Source organism: Gracilinanus agilis, chromosome 3, assembly GCF_016433145.1.
Source record: "Gracilinanus agilis isolate LMUSP501 chromosome 3, AgileGrace, whole genome shotgun sequence".
NCBI classification, from domain to species: Eukaryota; Metazoa; Chordata; class Mammalia; order Didelphimorphia; family Didelphidae; genus Gracilinanus; species Gracilinanus agilis.
The window spans coordinates 40,305,728-40,316,831 of NC_058132.1; the positions used below are offsets into that span (position 1 = coordinate 40,305,728).

Below are 11,104 nucleotides of genomic sequence, written 5' to 3' on the forward strand. Positions count from 1 at the left end.
TGACGCCTCCTTTGGCCTCTGGCAGTCTCTTCTCTCTTTCTATATGTTTGAAATGGATGGAGAGAGCGAGTGGTTTGCCCTGAGCTGGATCTCTCCCCCCGCCCCCAGCCAGAGTTTCCCCATCTGTGCAGTAGCGCCGACTCTAACCCATAAAGACAGCGCTTTTGCTAAAACGGTCTTCCCTCTCCTTTCCTAAAGGCGGCCCAGACGGCAGTTTCCCAGTCATCAACCAGGAGCTGGCTCGCCAGCAGAGCGGGTCTAGAAGCGTGGTGCAGAAGCAGTGGCTGGGGTGGGGGCTCGCGAGCCCCGCTTCCAATCTGTCGGTCTGGATGCCCCTCCTCCGTTGCTGACTTAAACCTAGCCCTGGGCTGAGAGCTGGGAGGAGTCCCAGGCAGGGGAGGGCGGGACCTGCTTGGCTTCGGCCGCCGTCGCGGTTCCAGGGCCACCGAGGGCGGTGGCAGAGGCCCAGCGGGCGAGCGGGAGAAGAGAAGGGTCACCTGGGCAGCCCAGGCCATCTCCCTCGATTCCCGGACAGAGCCCGGCTGCGTTCCCGCAGCGCGGACCATTTCGGGGTCCAGGGCAAAAGCGGAACAGAGACAAGGTTAGACAGAGAAAGGAGTCTTTTGTAGGGCACAAGGACAGTAGCCAGCCCCCCCGCCCCGGGGTGGGGGAGGGGCCGGAATCCAGGGCTTCGGGGATCAGCAGCCTAAGACACTGCCCCACGAGCCGGGGCGCGGGTCCGGGCTTAGGGGATACAGCGGATGGCGCCCCCAGGACGCTGAGGGCCGCCATGGCCCTGGAGAAAGCTTTGCAAGCGTCACGTCAGGGGGACCTAGAGGCCCTGAAGGCGCTGCATCGGGCCGGCTCGTTGCTGCCCACTCTGCGTGACCCGCTGGATGCTCTGCCGGTGCACCACGCAGCCCGGACAGGCAAACTGCACTGCCTGCGCTTCCTGGTGGAGGAAGCGAACCTGCCCGCCACTGCTCGCGCCAGGAACGGAGCCACCCCGGCCCACGACGCCGCAGCCACCGGCCACCTGGCCTGTCTGCAGTGGCTGCTCACACAGGGAGGCTGTGGAGTGCAGGTGAGTAGATCCAAGGGGCGCGTCTAGACTGGCCCTAGGCGGCCAATCTGGAGCTGACCTGACACGGCGTGGCGTGAGGAGCCAGGGGGCCTCCAGGTCCGCTCTGAGCCCCCACCCATTCCCTTTCCCGATCCCTAGCTTCAGGACCAAGGAGAGTAGCAGCCGACCCCGGAGTTATTATCCTTGACTTGGGAAAGAAACTACTAGACCCGATCCTCCTTTCCTGCCGTAGGGACTGGGGAAAGGGGGGCTCCAAGCACTCGAAATTGATTTCTTAAGACTGGAAGTTGGCCCCTCTCTGTTTTCTTCCAACTTTCCTCTGCCCCCTATTTTCTTTTCTCTCTCGCCACCACCGTAAGCCTTGCACCTTATTCCATTTATAACTTGGCAGCAAATTCAACAAATGTTCGTGGCAGGAAGTACTAATACCCAACCCCGTCTCGGGAGGATGGCCCTAGGTCTCAAAGGGAGGCAGAAAAAGGCTGCCCTCCCTCCACCTCTGATGAGACAGCTTCCTCCTTCAACAGCTCCAGGAGAAGGGAACCTTGGTGGGTGGGAGGACATTTTTTTTAAGACTTCAGGTAGGAATAAGGGCTCTCTGCCTCACTCAACCCTTCTTAGACTTCTGTGCTTCTGAGTTCCTCAAATAGGCTAACCTCGGGCTCCAATCCCATCACCCACCCGCCCCCCAAACCCTAAGGAGGCCAAATTTGATTTACCAGGTAACCTAGAGCTTGCATTATGACAGAGTCTGTGTCTAGGTCCATACACTACTTTTCCCAAGCAGCAATCCAATGTCTTGGCACAGGCTTGTCTTGGTCTCAGAGCTGGTCCTATGATATGGTCCCCAGTCCAGTACTGGAGGGATTGCAGAATAGGGGAACTTCGTGAAAGGTCAGGGTGCTGGTAGCTTCAGGCTTTCTACCCAGTCCCAAAACTACATCAATTTTTTGATCACTTCCTTTCTCCTTCCCAATTGTACTTGCCGTTCATTGAAACTGGATTTTAAATGCTAAAGGGGAAAGGGCATGAGCACACAGGAAAGTCTTCTCAGTCTCTAATCCTGCTCAATCCCAACATGAGGGGGTTAAAGGCCGAGGCATCTCCCATCCCTTACCATGTGGAGATCATGAGGAGAAAAGACCAAAGGGAAGGGATGACCGTAGCCTCATTCTCATTGTCATACAAAGCCCTAGGAGATAAACAGCTTGTTAGGTGCAGATTGACAGGTGGTAGACTGGGCTGCCCCATCAGCAGTTTAAGAAACAATCTAGTGCTAAGTGACAGGAGGGATTACTAGAGCCTTTCTGGCTAGATTGATCTGACTACTCTCCTCTCCCACCCCCACCTCTGGGGAGGAAAGAACCAAAGGTTTGTTGACTCACTAGGGTCTTCTAAGAAGAGAACTCTTTCACCTTTTAAAGGCAACAACTCACATTAACATAATACTTTAAGGCTTCTAAAATGCTTTCCTCTACAAGAACACTGTGGGGGCAGGCAGGGCAAATATTCTGACCATTTTATACATGAGAAAGTGTGAAGATTCTAAAGTAATTTGCCCAGCAGTGTGAGATTTTAATGTAGGCTTCCTGACTTTAAGACCACAGAGTTAACTTACAACAACCAACCAAAACCGATTTCGCCAATTGACAGAGGACTGGAGGCAACCGAGGGCTTATAGTTCTCCACTATAAGAAATGTGAATGAGCCCACGATGGGGTCAGGCAAGGACAGGGAGATGGTAGTGAGAATTTTTCCACCTACTTCTCTTGGACTCTCCTTCTCCCCTAACACATGGGACTCTGTGACCCTTGCCACTTCCTGGGCTCAGATGGCTGAAATGGCACGCATCCATTGTGCCCCTAAAGCAGTCTCTGAGGTTTGAGTTGCAGAAAGAGGGAAAAGTAGCAAACTCTTCTCTGCTCCAGGGCTGAAGTTAGGCTGAGCCTCAGTGGCTGATCACAGTTCATGCCCTGATTGACTCTACTGTTACTGACTAAACTATCATGATACAGCTAGCTACCTACCTCCAATACCTCTTCAAAAAAAAAAAAAACAGCTGCAATGGCAAAAGCTCAAAGAGCAGTTTTAGTCTGAGCTTTTTAAAAAATAAAATTATCCTTATATAAATTTATAATAAACAAGTTCATAAAAGTAAGAAGCAGGATAATTTAGCAAGTAAAGCCTGAGAGTCAGGAAGCCCAGAATTTAAATCCTGCCTCTAACAAATGCTAACTCTGTGATCCTAGGCAAACCCCTTCACCTCTTGGTGCCCCTAGGCCAATGATGGCAAACCTTTTAGATACCAAGTGCCCAAACAAGCCACATGTGAGCCTTACCCCAAATGGGGGAGGGAGGAAGTGCCCCCGTTGGGCTCCTGGGAAAAGAGGTGAATGATGTGAGAAATGTCCTCAGGAGGGCATGGAGAGAGGGAAGGGAATAGCCCTTTCTGGCATGCAATTTTCTGTGACTATAAGATAAAGAAAATGTGCTCTACTTCTCAGTGCAGAGAGTCCCCTACACCAAAGTCACAGATCCAAACCCCACCCCACCTCCAAAATGAAGATCTCTTTTTCTTTAATTCAAAGACAATTTTAAAGGTGGAATGCCAGTGTGGGTTAATTTAATAAAGATATTATTTATTAACAGTCATCTTTGAACTCCCTATTTTAAAAATCGATCATGGCACTTCCTTTGGTAGCACATACACTAAAGATGGCTCATGATAAATTCATGGACTAGAGTGGTCAAAGAGTTCACCAACAAATAGTCAACTTTCTGATGCTAGGCCCCTTACTTAGTGGGATGGGTACAGGAGTAGTAGACCTAGTGTGTGCCCTCCCCAATGTGAATGAAGCTCTGAACAACTGGCATTCTGGAAGCCTAGCCCTTAAAAGTCCAAGTCATTGGTGTGTGTGTGTGTGTGTGTGTGTGTGTGTGTGTGTGTGTGTGTGTACACATATTTGCTTTACATCTTTGAATCAATACTGTGTATTGGTTCCAAGGCAGAAGATCAGTAAGGGCTAGGCAGTAGAGGTTAAGTGACTTCCCCAGGGTCATACAGCTAGGAAATATCTGAAATCAAATTTGAACCCAGGACCTTCTATTTCTGTGCCTGGCTCTTACCCACTAGAAGCCACCTAGCTGCCTCCATCCAGTATATTTTTCAACCCTAAGTCACTCTTTTCTCTCAACCTGAGTCGATACCCTATTTGCAAATTGGATTTTGGGGACCAAATAGATCCTAGCATATATGTATTAAATGAATGTCTTATTCTTTAGATTTTTAAAAAAATGTTTACTGATTACTTTTTTTAAAATATCACTGTTATTTCCCAGTAATCATTTCTATAAAAGAATCCCGTTAAATAAACAAGGTGACATTTACCACATCTGATATCACCTTCCATTTCTATATTCCATCATCTCTCTACTCAGAGGAGGAAAACACATTTCATTAAGTTTTTGTTGTTGTTCAGTTGTTTCAATTGTATCTGACTCTTTTGAACCCTTTTGGGAGGGTTTTTTTAGCAAAGATCCTGGAACAGTTGGTCATTTCCTTCTCCAGCTCATTTTATAAATGAGGAAACTGAGGAAACCAGGGTTAAGTGACTTGCCCAGAGTCATATAGCTAATACATGTCTGAGACTGGATTTGAACTCGTGTTCCTGACTCCAGGCCTGGTGCTCTATCCACTGAGCTACCTAGTTTTGTCCTGGAGTAAATTTGGTCATTGCATCAACACAAGTTATGATTTCTTTTAGTGTTTTTTCTATTATATTGTTTATTCTTCTCCCACATTTCTGCTTGAGTTTCACCTCTAAGACAGGCTGCCCACATTGTTCAGTATCTATCTTCAGTCCCATTTGGGACATACCCTGATGAGTACTTCTTTTGTTCTCAAGCTATCTCCCTTCCCAAACTCATTCCCTTTTATAATATTTAGGTGGAGCCTCGGTCTAAGGTAATGCCCTCTTCTCTATGTATGTGACAGAGTAATAAACTCTCTGGTTACATTGCTCTCTATTAATGTACTACAAATATTCTTTTTATTTTTCTTTAATCATCAATAGAACTCTCCAATCCTAAGAGAACCCTGTTTTGTGATGTGTAAATATAATTAGGCAAAACAACTCATTGGTCATATCTGACCGTGGAAGCCACGACCTCTTTCAGACTCAGTTTCCCCTTATGCCAAATGTGAGGGGACACACTAAACATCAAACTCATAGTTGTGAGAATCAAATGAGATTGTATATGAGAACAACCTTGAGAAGAACCTTCATAGTCTAGGTCAATGATTCCCAAAGTGGGCACTACCGCCCCCTGGTGGGTGCTGCAGCAATCCAGGAGGCGGTGATGGCCACAGGTGCATTTATCTTTCCTATTAATTGCTATTAAATTTTTAAAAATTAATTTCCAGGGGACTAAGTAATATTTTTTCTGGAAAGGGGGCGGTAGCCCAAAAAAGTTTGGGAACCACTGATCTAGGTAAATGCTAACTGTGGTGATCATGAGGATGGGGGTGATGCCTCATTCCACACCTATAGCCCACCACCCTTCTTCCAAGAGGTTAGGTTCTTGCTTCGTTGTCAATACTCTGAAGTCCCAATTGGTCGCTGCATTGATGCAAGTTCTGGGATCAGTGCTGGTTTTCTTTCTATCACTGTGGTCATTGTGTAAAAAATATCTCCTACCTCTCGTTGCCTTGTTCCCATGAGTTTTCCTCATTTTCTCTGAATTCTTCATGTTCTTTTGTTATACCACAAGAATGTTCCATTACAATGACACGCCACAATTGGTTCAGCCGTTTCCTAATCAGTGGGTTTCTGTATTCTAGATCTTTGCTGTTATAAAAAAAATTGTTCCCATAAATATTTGTCTTTATGGCACATCTCCCTCTCTTTTTTACTTCCATGGGGTATATACAAGACAGAGAAACTGTTGGAACTAAAGGTATCTTTACAGATCAGTTACTTTTCCAGCATGATTCCAAACTTTTAGAACAATTCCCGGCTCTCCCAGCACTGTTCAGTCGTTTCAGTCTTGTCCTACTCTTCCTGACCTCATTTTGGGATTTTCTTGGCAAAGGTCCTGGGGTGGTTTATCATTTTCTTCTTTGGTTCATTTGACAGATGAGGAAACTGAGGCAATCAGGGTTAAGTGACTAACTCAAAGTCACATAACGAGTAAGTGTCTGAGGTTGAATTTGAATGCAAATCTCGACTCCAGGCATGACATTCTATCCACTGAGCCACCTAGAAGCCCCAATAGTATGCTAGCGTTAGTGCCTCTTTTTTCTTGGTCTCTCCAACTTTTCTCTTCACATTTACACGTAGTTCTTTTTACTTTTCACCGAGGCTCGAACCTAAATTGGATCTGCTTCCTGGCAAGAAGCTGCCTAATCAAACAAAGCGGGAAGACCACTCTTTCTCTCCACTGGGCTCCAAGGGTCAGAGGAAGTGTGTGGGTCAGCAATAAGAAGGTCTGGGTTGAGTTTTCAGAGGTGGAGATACCCTCAAGATCTAGGCTACAGTCGACATACTTGTTGGGTCTTGTTTGTGGGTTCACAGTTAGGAATTTGGGTCTTAAAGGTACCGACCTCACATGCCTGCCAAAGCAAAAGAACCCACTGGGGAGCCATGGCCATTTCAGCGTGATGAGCCAATACTTCTGGCTCTAGGCGGTACAGTGGGGAGAGTGCTGGGTCTGGAATCAGTTCAGGAAAACCTGAGCTCAAATCTGGCCTCGGATATTCACTAGCTATGTGCCTCTGGGCAAACTACTCAACCCTGTCTGCCTCAGTTTCCTTATCTGTAAAATGGAGATGGCGCCTGTCTCCCAGAGTTTTTTTGACACTCAAATGAGGTAATATCTGTAAAGCACTTAACACAGTAGATATTTAATAAATGCTTGTTTCCTGCATAGGACAAAGACAATTCTGGTGCCACAGTCCTACATCTGGCTGCCCGGTTTGGTCACCCTGAGATAGTGGACTGGCTGCTTCGCTATGGAGAGAGCGATCCTTCCTCAAACACAGACACCGGAGCCCTGCCCATTCACTATGCTGCCGCCAAGGGAGACTTCCCCTCGCTTCGACTTCTCGCAAGGCACTATCCAAAGTAAGAACACACCAGGGTCAAGGGCATGCATTTTTGCCTGCCTGAAATCTGGGAAATGGTCAGCCTGTCCTTTCTCAGTGTCTCCACTCTCCAAAGATTTCCAGGCTCGGGATTTCATTTGAGGGCTGGCTAGGAAATCTCATCCTTCTCTCCTCCACTCTTGAAGTTCTCTAGATGTTGCTAGAAATTTAAATTTGAAGTTTTGTAAAAGGTTTTTGTGGTAGCCAGGTATCTCAAAATGCCAGGTCTGGAGGTGGGATGTCCTGGGTTCAAATCTGACCTCAGATACTTCCTAGCTGTGTGACTCTGGGTAAGTCACTTAACCCCAATTGCCTAGCCCTTAATATTCTTCTGTCTTGGAATCAATACTCAGTACCAGTAAGAGTTAAAAAAAAATGTCTCCCCAGGCTCTGGACAAATAAAACCAAACCCCTCATTATCGTAGGTTAGCATTCACTCCTTTCCCAACCAGGATTCCCTTTCCTTGTCTGAAATACTTTTCTTCCCCAATAGGTGGTTTAAACTGGACCCTTTGCTCTTTTCTAATTCTCAAAGCACTCAACTGCTAAGTTATCGAAAGAATCCTCTAAACTCCCTTGCTTGACTCATTCTCATAGAGGAGAGCAATCAAATGCTTGAAGGACCGTATTTTGGATCACGACTGCGAGAGAAAGTTGATGCTACCTCTGGACCCTGCGCTCACTTGCAGAATTGGTCCAAACAATTGCTTGAAGAGAGTCAGCCCTGAGAAAGATACTCTCATTTCCCCACACCTTTGAGTCATCCTCTGTCCAGTAGGGGGACAAGAAGGCCAATGATGATAGCGTTAGACCAGAAAGGACCTTAAGAGCCCTCTAGTCCAATTCCTTTTATTTTTTACAGAGGAGGAAATTGAGGCCCAAAGACCTGAGGTCACATAGGGAATGACAGAAATATCAGAATCCAGCAATCTTTCCTATACGGTATACCACTTGTCTAGTCATACCTTGTCCCCTTTCCCCTGCCCTTTTTAAAAAATTTAAAACCCTTCTCTTCTGTGTTAGAAGTGACACTAAATATCAGTTCCAGGGCAGAAGAGTGGTACAGTCTAGGCAATTTGGGATTAAGGGACTTGCCCAGGGTCACACAGCTAAGAAGTGTCTAAGGCCAAATTTGAATCCAAGACCTACTGTCTCTCGGCTTGGCTTTCCATCCACTGAGTCACCTAGCTGCCCCATCTCTGCCCGCTTAAAGGATGAACTATTTATGAAGAACTTTGCCAAATACTTTTATTCCAAGTCTCCTACCCACTTATAACACCCCAAATCACTGCCATTGGTAAGCCTGGGAGTAGTTGACTCTGGGACCCTCCTCCCGCCATCTTCAATGTCTAGGAATTACCAGTTTTCAGAGTGGCAGGGAGTGAGCACTAGGGAGCCTCAACCCCTCTCATCTGACATAAATACTATGATTATCTCAATAAATGAAGAAAAGTTTTTACGAAATACTTTTCTATTAAAGTGATAAACTCTAGAAAACAGGAATAAATGGAGCATTCTATAATCAATAAGACCTCATGGCAGCATTATTTAATCAGTCATTTAATTTTTAAAATTTTTATTTTAAATATTTTCCCCTAGTTATATGTTTCATGTTCTTTCCCTCTCCCCCAAACCCCTTACCGCCCTGTAGCTGATGCACAATTCCACTGGGTTTTACCTGAATCATCTAATCGGCCATTTCAAAACTTATTTGGAACTAATTTCTCTACCTTTCAGCAGCCATTGGACTTGACTTCAATTGTCTCCCACTTCAGCTACCATAACAAAAACAACCCAAGGGGACAGCTGAGTGGCTCAGTAGATTGAGAGGCAGACCTAGAACAGTCCTAGCAGGTTCTAGGTTCAAATCTGGATTCAGACACTTCCTAGCTGTGTGACCCTGGACAAGTCACTTCAGCCCCATTGCCTAGCTCTTACTGCTCTTCTGCCTTAGAACCAATACAGAGTATTGATTCTAAGATGAAAGGCAAGGGTTCTTTAAAAAAAAAATACAACCCAAGTGTCAAGTCTTTTATGCCTTTTAGTCAAGTTGATAATTAAATTATAGCTAAAAAATTTTGGAAGATGTTTATCTTAAAAGCCCCATTGGGAATCCCTTTTTTTAATTTGTATTTTGAATATTTTCCTCTAGTTACACATTTCATGTTCTTTCCCTCTCCCCCAAACTCCCTGACCTCCCTTAGCCGACCCACAATTCTCCATTGGGAATCTCTTGAAGGGAACAAGCAAGCTAGGTGTACCCATTCTACGAGCCTAGGGATTGGTTCCCGCCATCACCAGCACCATCACCATAATTTGGGGTCTGAATTTTGAGCTGTCCCCTTGACTATATTACCTGCTCTCTGGAGACCCTAACGGGGAGACTCAAGAGAAAACAGGCCCCTCCTTCTACGTGATCTCCCCCCACAGTCCAAGCTGTGCCAGGTTATTGGGTTACCGGATGGCTCCCAGATGTTCAGGGCTGATGAGGATCAGCCCGCCATGAATCTCACCTGCCACCGGCTTTGCTCTTGCCACACGTGTGAAGGCACTGATAAGGAAGCTTCTTTGTCCTCCGGGTCTGTGGGGTGGTAGGGCTGTATTTACGGGGACGGACAGATGAAGTGATCAATCAAGGAAGGGAGAATTGCTGCCTTAGAAAGGATGGAATGGAAAATCTCTCCCACAAATAGATGTGGCTTCCAGGGCTGAAGCCGCCCCCCTCCATCCAGGTCAATGAAGCGCTTGTGGGAAGGACTGTGAATGCCAAGATTTCCTTTAAGAAGCTTCTGTTCCAGGGAGCAGCTGGGTAGCTCAGTGGATGGAGAGTTAGGCCTAGAGACAGGAGGTCCTGGGTTCAAATCTGGCCTCAGACACTTCCCAGCTGTGTGACCCTGGGCAAGTCACTTGACCCCCATTGCCCACCCTTACCACTCTTCCACCAAGGAGCCAATACACAGAAGTTAAGGGTTTAAAAAAAAAAAAGCTTCTGTTCCAGCAGGAGGCTATGACAGGAATCCAAAGATAGGTCAATGCATGGTCTCCTTCCACGTCTTGACTTTCCTCATCAAGGTTTGGCTACATGGCAGATTGGCTTAAGAAAGTAAGCGGGAATTTGGGAGTTTGGCAGAAACTGCAGTGGACACGAGGAGGCCAGCAGACAGCACAGAAAAAATTAGAGACTATCTAGCCTTCGTCCAAATCCTTGGCCCAGACTTTCCAATAAGCTACTGGAAACACCCCATAAAAGAAAAGGGGAAATTTAGACTTCTCTGATACAAAAGGAGGGCCAGAACATTTTGTGTGGATTTTCCAGATCTCAAAGGTGCCGTGTCCCCACCCCGACAGTGTCCAGGATGATTTGGGGTTGAAGAGAACGCTGCTTAGGACAGGAGTTCCTAAGCTGAGAACTAGGAACTTGAACAGATTTTAAGGAATCCCTGAACGTAGATGGGAAAAGCATGACATCTTTATTTTTACTAACTTTTGGTTTGTGATCCTATTGTTTTATATGTTTGAAAAATTATTCTGACAGAATCTATAGACTTCATTAGATAGCTAATGGGCTCCATGATTCAAAGATGGTTAAGAAGCCCTGAACTAGAGGCAGCCAGCTGATACAGTGGATAGTGTGCCAGGTCTGGAGTCAAGAGGGCTTGGGTTCAAATGTGACCTCAAACACTTCCTAGTTATGTGACCTTGAGCGTGACTTAACCCTATTTGCCTAGCTCTTGTCTTTTTGTCTTGGAGTTGTTACTAAGACAAAAAGGAAGGAGGGAAGGAAGGAGGAAGGAAGGAAGGAATGGAGAAAGGGAGAAAGGGAGGGAAGCAAGGGAGAGAGGAAGGAAGGAAGGAAGGAAAGAAAGGGAGGAAGGAAG

The 11,104-nt window shown here is 46.3% G+C and overlaps 1 protein-coding gene across 3 annotated transcripts in view; it reads left to right on the plus strand.

Annotated features, from left to right (window-relative positions):
- Nucleotides 1-790: 790 nt before the first annotated feature.
- The window catches only part of ESPN (espin), a 61,059-nt gene continuing 50,745 nt past the window's right edge, over nt 791-11,104 (plus strand). For all 3 annotated transcript variants that reach the window (XM_044671243.1, XM_044671244.1, XM_044671245.1), the window contains exons 1-2: nt 791-1,084; nt 7,013-7,206. In XM_044671243.1, the coding sequence (XP_044527178.1) occupies nt 791-1,084; nt 7,013-7,206 (488 nt within the window). The remainder of the gene's footprint in view (nt 1,085-7,012; nt 7,207-11,104) is intronic.